The sequence below is a fragment of the Hemicordylus capensis genome, chromosome 4 (assembly GCF_027244095.1).
Source record: "Hemicordylus capensis ecotype Gifberg chromosome 4, rHemCap1.1.pri, whole genome shotgun sequence".
NCBI classification, from domain to species: domain Eukaryota; kingdom Metazoa; phylum Chordata; class Lepidosauria; order Squamata; family Cordylidae; genus Hemicordylus; species Hemicordylus capensis.
The window spans coordinates 251,763,629-251,782,613 of record NC_069660.1 but is presented as its reverse complement, the minus strand read 5'-3'; the positions used below and the strand labels follow the sequence as shown (position 1 = coordinate 251,782,613).

At 40.7% G+C, this 18,985-nt stretch overlaps 1 protein-coding gene across 4 annotated transcripts; it reads left to right on the top strand.

Annotated features, from left to right (window-relative positions):
• The first annotated feature begins 25 nt into the window (after positions 1-25).
• B4GALT6 (beta-1,4-galactosyltransferase 6) lies at positions 26-18,632 on the top strand. Of its 4 annotated transcripts, XM_053248412.1 has the most exons (10): positions 785-910; positions 6,192-6,318; positions 7,168-7,284; positions 7,524-7,637; positions 8,944-9,068; positions 10,050-10,166; positions 10,555-10,742; positions 12,750-12,872; positions 14,419-14,520; positions 15,437-18,632. In XM_053248412.1, the coding sequence occupies exons 2-10, from the start codon at positions 6,300-6,302 to the stop codon at positions 15,582-15,584; spliced, it is 1,053 nt and encodes a 350-aa protein (XP_053104387.1). In that variant the 5' UTR covers positions 785-910; positions 6,192-6,299; the 3' UTR covers positions 15,585-18,632. The 4 variants fall into 4 exon arrangements, with proteins under 4 accessions (XP_053104389.1, XP_053104388.1, XP_053104386.1 ...); XM_053248414.1 differs by lacking the exon at positions 6,192-6,318 and having other exon boundaries at positions 26-910; positions 14,419-14,532; positions 15,437-15,561; XM_053248411.1 differs by lacking the exon at positions 6,192-6,318 and having other exon boundaries at positions 35-910.
• The last annotated feature ends 353 nt before the right edge of the window (positions 18,633-18,985 follow it).

Sequence of the window (18,985 nt, the reverse complement as noted above, 5' to 3'; positions counted from 1 at the left end):
TCCCAACCGCCGCAGTAGAAGCCGGGGCGGGGCGGGGCCTCCGGAGGAGGCGGCTGGTTTCCGCGGCCGGCCGGCTGACCGACCCACCGGTGGGGATGTTGCCACGGCTGCAGCCGCCGCCGCCGCCGCCAGCACTGGCCGCCAGGAGAATCATCGGGGCGGCGACAGCTGCGATGGCTCCTGGTGGTGGACCAAGGGGGCCTGGAGCTAAGCGGCAGCAGCGGGGGCAGCCTCACTTCGACAGGCGCTGCTAGACGCTCCTCTGCGTTGCCAAGGGGTAGGAGGAGCGTCGCTGACTGACCGACCCGACCAAGAGAGCCGGTATTTTCCTCGGGCAAGAGCGAGGCGGGGCGGCCTTTCGCCGACTGAGGAAGAAACCCACCCAGTCTCTCTAACCTAAAGCTCACCTGGTTCTCTCACCTGCGTCATGAAGTATCGCCCCACGCCCGTCGCCCCTTAAAGCTCCCTCGAGCCCTCCCGGAAAAAGCTGCCGCCACGAGCCCCCTTTCTCGCGAGCTGCCCCTCCAACACTGGGCATTGGCAAGTGCAGGCAAAAGAAGCTCCCCCCGCCGCGTGGGGCATTGCCGCTCTCTCCGCGAGGGCATCCCTGTTTGGGCTCCAGGCAGCCTCCCACCCTTCCTGCTGCTCTGGGGCTCCCTTGGTTGATCTTGACGTCACCGGCTCTCACACAGCACTTGGATAGGTTGGGTATCCCAGTCCGTGGGCGGTTCGGGGAGAGTAGCCGCTACTAGCGGCTGTGGTCGGAGAACGGTTGCAGCCCTGCCCAAGAGGAGGATGTCTGCCTTCAAGAAGGTGCTGCGAGTCTCCAATCGCTCCATTCTCGTCTTCATCTTCTTCTTTTCCTTCTCGTCATCTTGTCTGTACTTCATATACGTCGCTCCAGGAATAGGTAAGAAGGGATCTCTGATTCTCCCCTCTGGCTCCCACCTGGTCGGTGGGTGGGATTAAAATGCATGCCACTCTAAATCCGCCCCAAGTCCCTGGGGCTGACTCAGACATGCTTATGCATCGTATACTTGAGTCTCTCTGCGCTTGATAACTCACGACTGAACCTGATATTTTGAAAGGTGCTGTGTTAGAGATTATTTCAGGTGATAGGAAGGTGTACAGTGGCAGCTGTTTTTACACATAGAAGTCATCACCTGATGTTGCAGTTGTGTGGACTCAAAAATTGCCATTTTACACTGTTGTTTAATTGCATTAGAAAAATACCAAAGTATATGTTCAAATACTCCTCCCCACCCTTAATAGAAATAAAACTTATCCAGGTCATATCTTTGAAAGTATGGGCACACACTCTTGTTGGAAGAGATGCATACATCTATGGGTTTTTTGTTTGGGGTTGTTTTTGTTTTTGTTTTTTTGTTTTTTGCACAGTTGCCTCTGGACAACTTATTCTTTTCCCCAACTGCTGCAGTTAGTCGTGTTTTTGTTACAGAGGTGTGTCTGTGGTTGCATGACTATTAATGGTCACCTCTTGAACAATTTCCATTTTGTTACTGATATATGATCCATATTTCTCATTCTTCTACCTTTATATAGTTTTCAAGTGTGTGCATGTGCACATGTTAAAAATCATATGCGCATGTGCGTGTTAAAAATTAGTGAATGGTTGTTCAACTCACTACATGAGTGTTTGTGTAGCAAATTGAAAAGGAAAAATAAGTGCTAAGCCACGCTTGTTCCCTTGTAGTAGTGCATCAACATTAAACAAACTTGTATAATTCTTTTTTTACAATACAAAATACATACTCTTCCTCAGTCATTAAAGGGTGCATCTAAAAAAAGTTAATAGCACTGAAAGGTGAGGAGAAGCTATCCCCATTATAAAAACTACTTACCTTGTTATGCTTAGAGATAATATGCTGTTACAAGAGCCTGGCTACTAGGAAAAGTGGTAGCAGCAGGAAGCACTTCAACTAGTAATTGTCTTTGGCTGGCAAAATTGAATTCATTTCTCTGCTAGTGCTGATTGATTGATTAAGTACCGTCAAGTTGGTGTTGACTCTTAGCAACCACACAGATAGATTCTCTCCATGATGATCTGTCTTCAACTTGGCCTTTTAAGTATCTCAGTGGTGCATTTATTGCTGGCATAATCGAGTCCACCCACCTTGCTGCCAGTCACTGCTGTCGTCTTCCCTTTCCTTCAACTTTTCCTAGCATTGTGGGCTTCTCAAGGGAGCTGGGTCTTTGCATAATATGTCCAAAGTATGATAGTTTGAGCCTGGTCATTTGTGCATCGAGTGAAAATTCTGGATTGATTTGTTCCATGATCCATTTGTTTGTTTTTTCTGGCTGTCCATGGTATACTCAAAAGTCTTCTCCAGCACCAAAAAAGCATCAATAAATTTTCTGTCCTGCCTCTTCAAAGTCCAGCTTTCAGATCCATAGAATATCACAGGAAAAATCATTGTCCAAACGATTCTAATCTTTGTAGGTGTAGACACGGCATCTAAATATCTTTTCCAAGGCCTTCATTGCAACCCTACCAAGTGCTAGTCTGTAGCGTATTTCTTGACTGCTGGATCCTTTACTGTTGATGGTTGATCCTAAAAGGCAAAAGCTATCCACCACTTCAAAGTCTTCATTATCCATTCTGAGGCTGGTTGCTGTACCCGTTGTCATTAGTTTCGTCTTCTTTACATTTAGTTGTAGTCCCATTTTTTCACGGTGCTCCTTCACTTTCATTATTAGAGCATGCAGATCATCCGCATTCTCAGCTATCAGAGTGGTATCATCAGTGTAGCACAGGTTATTGAAGTTTCTTCCTCCAACAGTGAAACCACGCCCATTTTCTTGCACTCCAGCTTCTCTCAGTATATGTTCAGCATATAAATTGAATAAAGAAGGAGAAAGTATACAGCCTTGTCTTACTCCTTTGCTGATCTGGAACTAGTCTGTTTCACCATGTTCCATCTGGGCTGTGGCTTCCCGTCTTGTGTATAGGTTTCTCATGAGAACGATGAGATGTTCCGGGGTGCCCATTTTCCTGAGGATATTCCACAATTTGACATGGTCAATGCAATTGAAGGCTTTTCTGTAGCTAATAAAGCACATATTGACTTCTTGGGCTTTCTCTGTTATCTAACATGCATCAGCAGTGATGTCTCTTGTTCCTCAGCCTTTTCTGAAACCAGCTTGAACATCCGGCATTTCCCTTTCCACATAGGGCTCTAATCTGTGTTTTATGATCCTGTGCATTATTTTGCTAGCATGTGAAATTAAGAATATTGTGTGATGGTTTGCGCAGTCTGTTAAGTCTCCGTTCCTTTGGTATGGGTATGTAGACTGACATCTTCAAATCCTCTTCCAATCTCTTGGCCACTGTGTCTTTCTCCAAATTTGCTGGCATAGTTTGGTTAGAGCCTTGACTGATTCTTCTTCTGTTTTGCCTGCCATACTGCTGTTGCTATTCCATCAATTCCTGTAGCCTTCTGACTTGTTAATAACCTGAGTGCTGATCTAACTTCATCTTCCCATACAAGAGATTCTTGCAAATAGGTAATATCTTCTAGGGCAGGGATTCTCAACGTTGTTGGACTTCAATTCCCATAAACCCGAACCAAAGGCCACTGGGGCTGGGGATTATGGGAACTGAAGTCCAAGAACATCTGGAGGCCCAACATTGAGAATCCCTGTTCTAGGGTATCTTAATTTTAAACTTAATAGGGTGAGTGCTTCTCAACTTTAGTAATCATTTAAATTGGTTCTTTCTGCCGCCCTGAGCCAATTTGGAGGAGCGGTATATAAATCAAATAAATAAATAAATAAATAATAGTGTGTTTACACCTTACTTCCCTGCTTTGTATAGCTACTTTTAAAGAGATTGTATTAAACTAATGACAAAAGTTCTTCCATTTATAAGTTTTCTTCTAAGATCATGCTGTTTGCATTTGCTTCTGCATAATGTATGAAATAACCCTTAGAATAATTAAAATATTCAAATACTTAAGCAAAGAGGGTATAGGTGAGCAAAAAGGAGATGATGGCTTGGGATAGGCAAGATAGCTAATTGAATCTTCATTGGTTTCTAGGGAAAGGTTTTCCTTTGGGCTTGTCTGCATGTGGATTAAATTACAGTGCAGTGATCAAAATTGATAAGCACACTTACCTGGGAGTTGCTCTACTGAACACAGTAGAACTTACTAGGGATGTGCATGGAACCGTTCAGTGCTCCATTCTAGGAGTGCTGAACTGGTTCCGTGGACTGGCTTTCAAGCCAGTTCGAAGGTGTGTGTGTGGATAACTTTAAGGGTGGGGGAGGGTGTTCTTATCCCTCCTGCTGCATTTCCCCCACTGGCGCTGTGTATTCAAACGGCCCGGCGGAGCGGCAGCATACTGCTTTTAAAGAAGCCAGTGTGGTGTAGTGGCTAGAGTGCTGGACTAGGACTGGGAAGACCCGAGTTCAAATCCCCATTCAGCCATGAAACTAGCTGGGTGACTCTGGGCCAGTCACTCCTCTCTCAGCCTAACCTACTTCACAGGGTTGTTGTGAGGAGAAACCTAAGTATGTAGTACACTGCTCTGGGCTTCTTGGAGGAAGAGCGGGATATAAAATGTAAATAAATAAATTAAAAAAATACCTCCCTGCTACCCTGTTTCTTCATGTGACTGAAAGTTCCCACTGTGTGTGTGTGTGCGTGCGTGCGTGCGCGCGCACGTACACCAGGAACTTCCAGTCTGAGGAAGCAATGGGGTGGCAGGGAGGTACGCTGTCACCCCGCCAGACGGTTTGAATACACAGCACTGGTAGGAGAAATGCAGTGGGAGGAGTAAGAGTACCCTCCGCCGCCCTTAAAATTACTCCCCCCGCCGTCTTCCAACTGGCAGGCGCCGGTTCCATGCACATCCCTAGAACTTACTACCAAGTAAACATTCATAAAGGTAAAGTGTGCTGTTGAGTCGGTGTCGATTCTTGGCGACCACAGAGTCCTATGGTTGTCTTTGGTAGAATACAGGAGGGGCTTACCATCTCCCGTGCAGGATGAGATGATGCCTTTCAGCATCTTCCTATATCGCTGCTGCTCGATATAGGTGTTTCCCTTAGTCTGGGAAACATACCAGCGGGGATTCAAACCAGCAGCCTCTGGCTTGCTAGTCAAGTCATTTCCCCGCTGCGCCAGGGTTATTTAATGGGTAAGGTAGTTAACTACAGTGATGGTATTGCTGGAAATGATGTGAGTGTTTGTTATCAAAGATGATCGAATGTAATTAGGAATTATGCCAACTACCATATGGCATGTAAAGGTAGAACTAGGTATTAGAACAGAATTGAATTGTCACATTGATTTCAGTGATATTTGTTTTCTAGTAAGTGTGCTTAGGTTGCAGACTTCACAAATGGAAAACCAAAAAAAGGGAGACAAAGCTTTTTTGTTTGATAAATATGTTCTCTGTATCCCATTTCCCATTTACACATTAATTTCCCTTTACACAGCTCAAACCATTCAATAATAGATATCTTGTTTTCTCTCTCATGCAAATATACATAGCCTATTTGCACTGGGGTATGTGTGACACTCATGGGTGACTGAAAGTGAAGCAGTGGTGTAGGAATACTAAGGCATGGGGTTAGACAATGGGACAGAATCTGAAAGAAACAAATAAGGTTTGTCTTTAGTGATAGAAGAATGAGGAAGAAGCAAAGAGACTATGTATAGGTGACTAAAAGAAGGCAGTGGCTTGGGATAGGCAAGAGAACTAATTGATTTTACATTGGTTTCTAAGGGAAATGTTTTCCTCAGGGCTTGTCTGTGTGTGAAGTGCAGTGATGTAATGATAAACTGATTAAAGGAACACATAATCCAGTTGAAGTCCTATCCCTTTATGAGATCTATTTATGCTACTTGGACTGTGATGTATTTTTTTCATATATGGAAGTTTTTCATTGTGGTAGCTTAATTTCTTTCCATGTTTTTAATCTGAATGTACAAACCAGCAGTTCATATTTTATCCAAGAGGACATGGACCAAAATTGCATCTAGTTTGTCATAATTTGAGTTTTCAATACTAGTGATGACGGCTCAAATAGCTGTTAATGCTGATTGAAGTTGTAATTGATTATAAGATCATTTGCATTGGATAATAATAAAATCCAGCCTTTATTGGGGAATAGTAACTAACATTTTTGTGTTAAGTTAGAACTGATTCTTGCATTTCTGTTGCAGCGTGGGAATCACTATTGTGTGGCTGATCCTATGCCACACCAGGAACATCTGTAAGCAGGACACCATGTGGATCACACCCCCACCCCTTCCCAGGGAAGAGATACTGTCATGGGAAGTAACGATATCAGTGAGTTGCTCAGTCAACATGGCTTCTTGGTTGCATGTGGTACTGGTGTGGCATGGGATTGAACCAAACAAAAGGTGATGCTGAAGTTGTGCCCTTGCAGTGCAAGTGTGTAACTTGACAGATGGTTAGCTCTGACAATATTGATCACCTGTTAGGCTGAAGAGGGAAATTGATGCTTGAACTTCATGTAATTATTTCTGTTTTAAAATAAAATGGCTGACATTCTCTACAGTGTTACAAGGGTGGAAGATGCTCTATACCCTCTCAGGCAGCCGGGAGACTAGCTGTGCTGAAGGCTTGCCATGCAGCCCATTCTGCGGGGACAGGAATGGGGAAGCAATTTCCGCTTCTCTCCTCTTCCTGCAAAATAAGGGTCATATGATCCTCAGGGACATGCTAGCAGAGGCAAAAAGGGCTTTTACATGGACATGCTTGAAGAAGCAAAAAATGCTTCCCTATATCCCTCCCTGAAGGCTAGGCTGTGCGGCATACCTTCAGAACAGCTAGGCTCCTGGTTTTCTGTGAGGGTAGAGCTCTTCCTCTGCTCTTTTAAAGCTGTAGAGAATCTTGGGCAATGTGTTTGAAAAATATACTTTCTTCCCATATTGTTTAGCTGAGTGAGTGAGGAAAAGGAGTGGTGCTCTGTAATGTGTACTGAACTCTGCATATTTTACTTCCCAACTGTTTTTTGAGACCCCTCAACTTCTTATTTTCTTTTTGTCAGTACCTTAATTTATGCTTGATTGTGATGGTTCAATCTAAAACTGTTGGTTCTGATTACGACTAAAACAATATATGTTCCGTGACAGTTCAAATTTAAATTGAAGCTAATTTTTTCCCCTCCAACAGCAAACACATATCTATTTATGGTACAAGCACGGGGTATAATGCTGAAAGAAAATGTGAAAACAATAGGACATATGATCAGATTGTATACTAATAAAAATGCTACACTAAATGGTACAGGTAAGAATGTTATTTTCAGTTTTATATCAGTGTTATAATTTATTGGTAACAACATAGACTGAGACAATTCTAGATTCTGTATTCCAACAAATTGTATAAGGTTAGAAGCAGAGAATTCATAGAAGTTGATGTGCATTAACATTTATGTGGTTTTGGTAAAATTACTTGGGAATACAGCCCAGTAGCAGCAGCTGGACAAAGTTGCTTCTTGCTACATAATGCTTCCCTTTCTGTTAAAGATTATCCTGAAGGCAACAATTCAAGTGAAAACCTTGTTCAAACTATGATGTATCTTCCAGAAAACTTCACTTATTCTCCTTATCAGCCTTGTCCAGAAAAGTTACCTTACATGAGTAAGTTTATCTTTTCTTTAACATATAGCCTGATCCATTAATATGAATTGTTTTGAAACAGCATTTTCCAGTAAATAAGCAGTAAATAAGCTTCTATATTATTAATTCTCCTGGGTGTGCCTTGGAATGTGCGTCCCAGTGCCCAGCTAATTGGCTGGGTGATGGAGGCGCCTGATTGGCCGAGGTGCACCCAGGAGGATTGGTTGCCGTGGCGGTGGCAGGCCCAGCCTGGCCATGGAGGCAAAGCCCAGGAGGAGGGAAAGAAAGTGGGGGGGGGGGCAGAAGTGGCAGTGGGGAGGAGAGGCGGCTGGGCCTGGCACGGGCCGGCCATGGTTAGGAAGCGGAAACTGGGGCAGAAGGTGGGCAGGGGAAGAGGTAACCGCTGGCCCCAAAGAGTGCACAGATGTTCTGTGCAGGGTTGGCTAGTAATATTAATATTAAGAAAAATTTTAATATTGTATGTAGAGCACAATGAAATAGGAAACTAGTAACTTTTTTAAAATTAGAAAGACTGAGAGAGCTATGCTTACCTTATGAGTGTAGACCTGTGTACACTATGTGCAGGCCACAATCTCAGTTTATTTTGTGTTGCAAAAGTAGCATTATTCCTGCTACATGAAATAATGATTACATCTTGTAATTTATGTACATGTAATTCATGATTAAATGTTTATCCTGCCCTTCCTCTAAGAAATCCAGGTATATAGTTCTTCCCCTTTTAGCTGTCAAGAAGCTAAAGGGGGTTAGTATTCATACAAATCCTGGCAGGTAGGTTAGGCAAAAAGATACTGAGGCTGTTCTCATGAGCAGCCAAGAGCAGGGTAAGGCAGCCAAGCCCATTCTTGGCTGCTCATGAGAAGCAGCAAGAGGCAAGCAACTGTGGCAACAGTGGCAAACCCGCCTGCAGAGCTCTTCTTCAAAATGAGGTTAAGAGAGCAAGTGTGCTCTCAAACTCATTTTTTTTAGTTGTTTGCCATCCCTTGCTGCTTGAAGCCCGCCCTGGCTGCTTGCATTTTACTTGAATGCAGTTGGCAATTCAAGTCTGACAGATCTGTCATCGTATCTTCCTATGCAAGAAAAGTATGACCCCCCCACCCCTACTTCCCAGCTTGGATTTTAATGCAAGCTGGGAAGAAACCTAAGCTCCAAGCCTCCTCTTTCTCCATTTGCCTTGCTTGTAGTTTCTTGTTAAGAAGAGAGACACATTTCTTTCCACTTTCCATTCCCTGGTATACTGTTAAATATAATAATATAAACTTTGGATCTAAAATATAGGTGTAAATCTATTTTGTTTTTCACTACTTAGGAGGCTTTGTTGATGTCAACATGAGTGAAATTAGCTTGGATGAAATTCAACAGTTATTTTCAAATAATATAGATGTTGAGCCAGGTGGTCATTGGAAGCCAAAAGACTGTAAACCACGATGGAAGGTAAGACAACGTTTTAATCTGTTACCCAGCTTCCTTGAATCGTGGTAGATTTCTCAAAGGTGAGATTGTTCACAATTGGTATGTATCTTCAAAAGGATATAGAGTTCTTGTATTTACTTCCCATTTATATTCTATTTTTCCATTCAAACAGCCGGTCTAAAACTGATCACAATTTAAAAGAAATTAATTTTAAACCAGGCAATGACGTTGAACAACAAACATGGCTTCCCCCGTAGCACTTATTTATTTGTTTTTATATTTATAGCCTGCTCTTCCTCTAAGGAACCTAGAGCAGTATACATGGTTATATTTATCCCCACAATAACCTTGTGAGGCAGGTTATGCTTAGATAGAAGTATCTGGCCCAGAGTCACCCAGTGATATCTCCATCTTCAACTGCTTACTAAAAACAAAAGTTAGATTCTGATAGATTTCTTGGGAAGGGAATTCTATATTAGAGGTCACCTCTGAAAAAGTCCTGCTCTGTATTTTTATTGATTTTATCTGAAAGGTCGATAGAAATTGGAGTAGAGCATCACTTGATCTGAAAGCATGGGGGACTTGTATGTTCAAGGGGAAGTATTTCATAGGGTATAGTGGTTTCAGTCTACTTAGGCATTTAAGGATTATAACCTTGAATTATGTCCAGAAGCCAGTTGAACGTGTCCTAGTGTTAAAAAAATAAATGTCCTCTCTTTAATTCATGTTCCATATTCATATATAAAAATGGTGAGAGTGGTAGGGGAGAGAGATGCTTTTTAAAGCACCTAGTTTTATTTACTCCAGATATAATACTCATCCCAAAATAAAACACTAAAAAAATAAGAATACATGAGATTTCTGCACAGTGTAACATTAAGAACCAACTACAGTACATATAATTTTTTAATTGCTGAGCAACTGGCTTATTTGATTTTTGAGCTGGTCATTTGCGTTTTGCTACTGCTTAGCATATTTGTTTAGCTGGGTTTCTGTTTGTAGGTTGCAATACTCATTCCTTTTCGCAATCGCCACGAACATCTTCCAATATTTTTCCGACACCTGATACCAGTGTTACAAAAACAGAGGCTGGAATTTTCCTTTTATGTTGTTGAACAGGTGAGCTGTGCTATGTTTGCTTCATAACAAATTCACATGTGTTGTATATATTTTGGGTAGGTTCAGTGCTGCAGTATTGGTGGTGGTTTCTAGTGGGGGGAGGTGTTCTAGCGGGAGGGGGAGAAATCCTTGAGAGGGTTCCTTCTGTAAACTGAATATTTGATAAGGCGTAATAAAGGGCAATTCCTTTGGTTCGAATATTTTGTTTCATCTGATATAGTTTTAACTGGGTGTTGCATGTATGGTCTTATGCATTGCGTTTGTTTTCTGTTAGAAGGAAAGTATTAAATTTCTTCTTAATGCTTTGCTAGTATATACCAATAGATAACTACATATGGCAGTTTTCATCATTTTAACAGTTTGTTCTCCTGTTCTATCCTTTATTTAGACTGGGGCGCAGCCTTTTAACCGAGCGATGCTCTTTAACATTGGCTTCAAAGAAGCTATGAAGAATAATGACTGGGATTGTGTAATTTTTCATGATGTGGATCATTTACCTGAAAATGATCGAAATTATTATGGATGTAATGAGATGCCACGTCACTTTGCTGCAAAGTTGGACAAATATATGTACATGTAAGTAACACATTCAGCTCATTTGTAGTATGTGGAAAATACTTTTTGAATCTTTATAAACAAATTTTGTAATTAGACAAAGCTTTGATATTAAACAGTATACAGCATTGGAGAATAAAAATGTAAACCAACTCAAACCTCCAGCAGGTATACATTAAGTTGTTCCAGGAACATCTGCCAGTACAAAGGGTAAAACACTAAAATTAAGAAATCTTGTAGACAAAATTACTAATTTAAGGGCATATATATTTCATGTACCTATATCTTGTGGCTTTTAATCCTTGCCAGAATTTTGTTTGCTTTTAATAGTCACTTCAGGGAGCCGGCAATCAAGACTGAAACTGTGGCAAATGGGAAGGGGATATTTAATATTTTCCACCTTGTACTATGGTCCCAATGAAAATTGTCCAAACTTCCCTCCCAGGGCAAATATGGGGCATGATTTCCATTGGGACCACAGCACAAGGGGAAAAGGTTATATACCCCTCCTGATGCACCACAGTTCTTATCCTGACTGCAGTCTGCAGCACTTTAACATTAATATGAAATTCCACCCCCGGAAACATAGTATGTAATTTGACCCTAAGCAGTTCTCTAGTTAACCTTGTTGCCATGCTATATTGGGATAGCTGAATACATAGCTATGCAGGTAGGCTGACGTTCTCTGGCTAGTATACATCGACAAGCAAGCAACCGCATAATTGCATACACTTCTATATGATGTCTGTTGTCTTTCCCAATGACCAGTGCATTTGCTTCTGCCTTCAGTTCTTCCTTGCCCAAGAACTTGCCACTTAGAGTAACCTTGTGGTGACGATTTGCAGGGTTTTTTTCTAGCTGCTCAAGCACTCAATTTTTCTGACTCAGCTACCCATTTACCCAGTAACATTGAATTCATGCCCAGTAACATTTTATTCTTGCATTTTATTCCTCTGCGTGTTCTCGTTCTTGCCTATAATTTTCTGTTCTGCCTCTATGTCATATTCCTTTGCTGCTTCTCTGTCATTTGCAAGACTGTTCTTATCTAGGGGAAAAATGCAACCTTAAGATATTGTGGCCAAGATCCAAAGAACAGATGATGATGATGATGATTGATTGATTGATTGATTGATTGATTGATTGATTGATTCCTATGCCATATCACTATGCCAAGATTTTGAAAATCTTCTTGGTTGAAAGTCTCCTTGGTTTTTCATGTGACACATGGCACTGCTGTTTGGAAAACATAGCATCTGTTTGGGTGTGCGGAACTGGATGTGCTATTCTTTGGTTTCCAAAATTATATATATTTTTAACAGTTTTAAACCTATATCCAATCATATGAACATATGTTAAGTCCCCCCACCACCCACGCCATGTGATACTACTTTGAGGTGATTGTTTATAACAGATTCATCCTACAGAAGTAAAGCCAGCATACATTATTTTTAATAGGCCTGTGCCCCACCAGAAATGCTACCAGAAACTGCCCTTTACATTTAAAGTGTAAAAAGACCCACCGCTGCCACTTCAGGTCAGGTCACCACTGCCCCCATTGCTGCCATGGCCATAGGCTTCTCTGACCCTCCAGCCAGCTGATGACCGCAGTTCCTGGCTGTGCTGTCCAGCAGCAATGGGGCCAGTGGTGACTGTGGTGCCGGGTCTCTTTAAACGTTCAAAGGGGAGAGGGAGAGGTTCTGATAAGCATATCAGAGAAATGTTTTATCCCATGCTATTAGGAGGGGGTTTATCAGCGTTTGGACTCCCGGGGCCCCTCTCCTGTCATTTGCAGAATTGCTGCTGACAATACCAATATGGGTATCAATGGTCCGATATGCTTATCACACATTTCCGACAGCACAGGACTGGTTTTTAATAGCCTCTTGAGAAGCCATTTATTCTAAATAATATATCTGAACAGAAATATATATACTATTTGTATGTGACACATTCTGAAACTTTTGAAGAGAGAATTGTGCTTACCTAAATGTGTTAAACAAAGTGAAATTTGCCTGCTGTCATTTTCAGTCTTCCATACAATGAGTTCTTTGGTGGCGTAAGTGGACTAACAGTAGAACAATTCAAAAAAATCAATGGATTTCCAAATGCTTTCTGGGGATGGGGTGGAGAAGATGATGACCTATGGAATAGGTGAGTGTTCATAGAATGTGTAGGATCAGCTCCTAAAATGGAAGTTATATTCAAGCGATTTCTTATTAAAATATTAGCATTAAGATTATGAAAGTGTACTTGGATGTGCAGGAACTTATTGGATACTATTGCATAGGATCCTCCTCTTTCAAAACCACTGCATAGTGCAATTTTCTATTGTTTTAATGGTGGTTGTATGTCTGAAATTGTATGTTTCCTCCCCTACACAGAAATAAATATTAGGTGCTCCAAATAGTGATGTTAGCAATAGTTCATGGCCCACATTCCATGCAGCAGAATGCTAGCATTAGAGACCTGCTGCGTAATGTGAAAGGCAGCCCCGGTGATGTTGTCTCCCAGGGCAGCTGTGGAACAACTCAAAATGACATCCAGGCAGCTGCACAGTGCTGCTCCTATAAGTAGTGCTTTGCAGCTGCCGAGGCACCGTTTTTCAGTTGTTCTGCAGCTGCCCAGTTGGGCAGCATCATCAGGACTGCCTTGCATGTTGCACAGCAGCCTCAGCAGGTGCCTAACACCAGCATCCTGCTGCACAGAATAACAACTGTTATTTCCTTTATAAATAACTTCAAAGTGTAACATTGGATAATGAAAAGTTTTAAATCTGAAAATATGATGGGTTGGATATTTTTTAATAACCACATGTGATAAAACACCAATAACATGTAAAGCAATTCCTCCTCTGCTCATATTTTGGATCTATCTAATGGAACCAATGCTAGCAGGTTGGGAAGCTCCTTCAGTCTTTTGAGTGCATCTGCTTGGCTGGCTATTGTTTTCTCCAGTTTGCTGCTGCTAATTGTAGAGCTTAACTAACAAGCAGAAGGTTGCCGGTTCTAATCCCCACTGCTACTATATCAGACAGCAGCAGTATAGGAAGATGCTGAAAGGCATAATCTCATACTGCACAGGAGAAGGCAATGGTAAACTTCTCCTGTATTCTACCAAAGAAAACCACAGGGCTCTGTGGGCGCCAGGAGTCGAAATCAACTTGATCGCACACTTAGCTTTAATGTAGAACCTTGCCAGAGTATTTCCTCAGATGTGTCTTCCTCTTAATATGTCACAAAAACATGTACATGAATTTCAATGTCGTTTGGAGTGGAAGCTTTTAATGATCAGATTAACAATCAAACCAAATTCATCCAAAATAAACATGTATATCTTTGTTTTTCTTTATAGTTCAAAAATTGACAGACTGCAGTCATACAAAGCTGTGTTTCAATGCAGGAGAAAACATTGCACATTTAGGTGATGTCTTTAAAGTATCTGCTGAACAGATGAGCTGCTTTCAGTCATCTTGCTGACCAGCCATGCAAGAAACTGCTGCACTAGCTTCAAAGACAAACTTGCATATGCAAGGTTTTCCTCCATGTGCACACGTACTTTGTAGTGTATCCACAGAGCTTACATATAATTTGTGTAACAATAACACTGTGTAACGTGTACATCCACAGAGCTTACATGTCATTGTGATTTTTGCAAATACAGTTTTTCTTCTTACACATTCCAACTATTTGAATTGTAGGGTTCACTATGTAGGATACAATGTAACAAGACCAGAAGGAGAGCTAGGGAAGTATAAATCTATTCCACATCACCACAGAGGAGAAGTTCAGTTCTTAGGACGGTAAGAAAAATGGTTAAGTATCAAAACACAAATAACTAACAGAATGTTCTATTTTCAGTGTGTTGCTGGCAATATGGTGCAAGTGATGCATCTACATTATTTATGTATTTTTTCACACACACAATGTATGTAAATTGTATGTAAATGGAGCTCTCGTTTTGTTAACCTTATTTAAGGGGAGGGTGGATTAGGTGAGCTAGCCACCTTGGGAACACCTGGTGGTTCCTACAATCGCAGGGAAGCGGGCTAAGCTCCCTTAGCCCGCTTCCCAGTGATCGTGGGAATAGTGTGATTTTGCACAGAGTTCCTCCCTGCCGCCCCTGCCCCTGTCGTCGTTCCTTAAGGCTTAAAAGAGACTAGAGCTAGCAGCGCGCATGCGCTCTGCGCAGCGCGCGCGCTTGCCTGTGACGCTGGCGCGCGCGCTGCATACATCATGTATGTATAAACGAGCACGCACGCCGCGCAGGGCACATGCACGCCGCTAGCTCTAGTCTCTTTCAAGCCTTAAGGAACAACGACGGGGGCAGGGGCGGCAGGAAGGAACTCTGCCGCCCCAAGAAGATGTTTAAAAGGACCAGCGCCGGAGGGGGAAGAGCGGCGGGGGGAGGTAAGTACTACCACCACCACCCCGCCGCTTAAAGCTACATGCCCCCGCCCATCCGAACCTCCAGATCGCTGGACTGCCGAACCGGTCCGGAGGTCTGTAACAGTGTGCCCGAACCGAACCATGCACACTACTACTGGGTAGTGCGTGGTATAAAACCTTTAAAGATTTTTTTTAAATTGTTTTCTTTGAAATGTTTATAGTTACAGAATTCTCGTATTTTATATTTTGAGGTTGGAAATTGCTTGCCTTCCATAACCCAAAGAACCTTATTTTCTACTGCTCTGACACTGCTCTGTACTCTTTCTGCAGGTATAAACTATTGAGATATTCCCGAGAGCGTCAGTATATTGATGGGTTAAATAATCTACTATATACTCCAACAATTCTTGTCAACAGATTATATACAAATATAACTGTAAACCTTGTACCAGAACTAGCTCCTGTTCAAGACTATTGATGAATAAATAACTAGGTCAAAACATTCTAACACTGGAAAAGCTCATCTGAAACTTTAAAGGATTCAAACCAGATCTTTCTAAAGAGATATGGGGGGAAAGTCAAACGATGGTATGGATAAAAATGTGTCAAGGAGAAGAAATCCCAGTAGCTGCTACTTAAAATGTTTACATCATGAAACTAACAAATATTCAAAGCCTTCTTCAATCACATTTTATATATCTGAAGCTACTCATCACTGCTATTAAAACAAACAAACCAGTAGCTTGTTTAGAAGCCAGGAAAAGCCTCTTCTCCCAAGAAGTGTGGTTTTAACAAACTGATTAAATGAAGACTTTGTTTATGTTTTTGTAAATGTATAAATTAATGTGATCATGAATATTGTAGGATTCAAGGCTTCTGCATGCACGTGATAGTACTGTGTTCAGCCATGGTTTGGTTTTGTTGGCATAAAAGAACTTGTAAACAATTTGATTCAAGGCAGAGGGTTTGCTTTGTTTATAATGAAAGACCTATTTATAAATGTTGGCTAGCTGTGACTGTAAACTGTTATATTAGTTTGAGTTATGACCTCCCAAATACCTATAGATGTAATTTTACCACTAACCTTTCTAGAAAAACTTTCTAAAAAAAATTGATTCTATGAGTGGCTTCTCATGATCAGCTGGAAATGGTAAGAAGTTTTGAGAGAGGGAGCCAGAGGTATCCACAGTGCATGTGCTTCTGTGTGTCATGCTGTCTGAAGCCACTTTTGCGCCTGGTTATTGACTTGCACACAGGATTCTGTCAACTTTGTCAAGCCAACTTACAGCTTTGGCAACAGAAGCTGGACTTGGATGGCTTCAGATAACACACCACATGGGAGCATGAGTGCTGCATACACCTCTAGTTCCCTCTCTGGGGTTTCTTACTGATTTTTCAGCTGGTCATCTGAAGCTGCCCAATCTGTGAGTAGTACTATGATTCCCTGATTGTGCTTGAAATAATGTTTTTGTATATTGCATGTATATTAAGGGAATCCATCAAGGATGTTGCATTTCACTATGGTCCTTAACATATGTCACTGTGTTGGTGTCCTATCTGTGTTTATTACGAGCCTGTATTGTTGCTTTAAAGAGTTCTTTTAAAAGCGCTGTCATTACTTCTAGAATCAAAAGAGCAAAGAAGTGTGTTCATTAGTAGATGAATGCTAATCAGTTTCAAAAAGTGAGGGGAATGGCTTCATGTGGATAGTTTGGAATATTTGAAGCATTTGCCATTTGTCCGACTTCATTTTCATTGAAGTTGGTGTATCTGGAATTAGCCTAAATAGGAATGCTTTGAAGATCTTTCACACAATAACTGCCAATAGTGTAACACACCTTTCCTGTGTGCAGTGTGCTTCCTAAAACAAGCTGCTTCCCTCATGACTCCTAAAAAGGATGAGGGTTCTCACTGTTTCACAGGGATCTTTTTTTTGTGGGGCCCAGTGCATGTAAGTTGGGCTCTGTATGTTCACCAGTTTTTGTGATCTGGGTGAAGCTTGCCTTCTTTAGCATCTTTTGAGTGCTATTTAATATATTTTTATACCGCTGCAGTTAATAATATGTGAAATGAATTACTTATTTTGTTGTAATTGAAATGCATTTAGATGTTGATTGAATGTGATTGTTTTGCTTATTATTGCCATGTTTTAGCAATGTGAGAACCAAAGAATTGCTGCTTTTCTTTTACAAACTAGAAAGTGCTTTGCTAAACATTTACAGCAAGAACTAAACAAACAAAAAACCCAGATAAAATCTCTCCATTTGTATCCCGAGTGCATTTCTCAGCAGATGTGTTGCATCTGTGATATAAAATTGCTTACTCTTAACTCTTCTTTAGAGCCTTGGCATCAAATTTTACTGCAAGCCGCTCTTATTAGATGTTCAAAAGGATCTCTATCATTTTCAAATGCTTTGCAAATTTTCATATGCTTAACACAAGCTAGGTACTGTGCAGAGATAAACATTGACAGCTCCTGCCTACAGACTTACAATCTTAGAGACAGAACATAAATCAAGCATGCAAAAAAATTAAATTTAGACTCCCACATTACACTGAATGCAGTACGATAAAGGCTTAAACTATCATGTACCCTTCCCATCATTCATTTATTTTGAAACAAAAATGAACTCTTCCTTTATCATGTACTGTCCTGATTTAGTCTGGCTACATTGTTTGATAAATGCTTAACTTTTAGATGTTGCCTACTTATTGTTAACTTTTTTTATAAAGATGTGTATGTGCGTGTGTGTGTGAGTGATGTAATATATGCCTTTGGGTATAAAATGTTTTTAACCTGTCAGAAAATGTAATTCCAAACTATGATGTGCAGTTTGTTCTGCTTGAAAACACCATTCTATAGCAGATCTTAATATGCCATGTGCCTTTAAAGTAGCTTACAAGCGGAACTGGGAGCCATTCACATTCCTTATCCATGACCTCTCATTGTAAAACCATTGAAAAGCTGCATTTGTTTTCTCCAGCTTCTGGCACCTTGCAATTGAAAATCCCACTCTGATTTAGAGTGGGGTTTTAAAGATTAAAAGAACATTTCTAGTTAAACTAAAGAAATAGCAATCATATAATGAAGTCAATTTGGAATACTAATATATGTTTCTGATCTTCTGGACTAAAATGGGAGATGGGTGACATAGGTATATATATAAATTATACTTTTTCTTGGATCTCTGGGTCTGTTTTTGAATTTAAAAATATATAATAACTTGTGATTACATGCAAACTAATGTGAATTATTAAACTGTACTTGCAGAACATCAGAGGAAGTGTACTTAGTATTTTTTTTCCAGATATAAGATGCTCATTAAATGCACTGAAACAAATGCTAGGAATTGTACAGAATCATGTTGTGATCTTTTTATTTTGCTCATTAAAATGTTTGTATTTTCAAATGCATTGTCTTTTGAAATACAATGTGCTAAATATATTGGTGTCATGCTCTTTTTATCAGTGGTGTTCTTGTGTTGGAATGATCTTAATAAAATAAATTCAGCAGTGCTAAAATCTATTCATGGGATAAAAATTGATTTAATAAATACCTACAATCTTTTTAAAGTGGATTTTAGGAGTACTCTATTTTATACTAAAATGTTTAAATGAAGGGTCTTCAGATAAAACTGCTATTTAGATGTCTTAGTTTAGAGTGTAACACTGCTCTGTAGTAGAAACCTGTCTTAATTGTTCAAGATACAGTTCAGCTAAATAGCCATGAAATTCTTCTGTATAGCTAGATATCTTAAAATGCCTTAAAATGGCATTTTAGGCTGCTTCTTCAAAAATATTGCTGCTAGATTGGTTACTGTGTTTAACTAAACATAAGGGATAATGTGAACAACAACTGTGACATCCAGACTAATGGGT

Coding starts and splice junctions, on each gene's coding strand:
- B4GALT6 (XM_053248411.1), top strand. CDS start 796: ATGTCTGCCTTCAAGAAGGTGCTGCGAGTCTCCAATCGCTCCATTCTC. Junction 9,069..10,049: donor ACTGTAAACCACGATGGAAG/GTAAGACAACGT, acceptor TTCTGTTTGTAG/GTTGCAATACTCATTCCTTT. Junction 14,521..15,436: donor GAAGTTCAGTTCTTAGGACG/GTAAGAAAAATG, acceptor CTCTTTCTGCAG/GTATAAACTATTGAGATATT.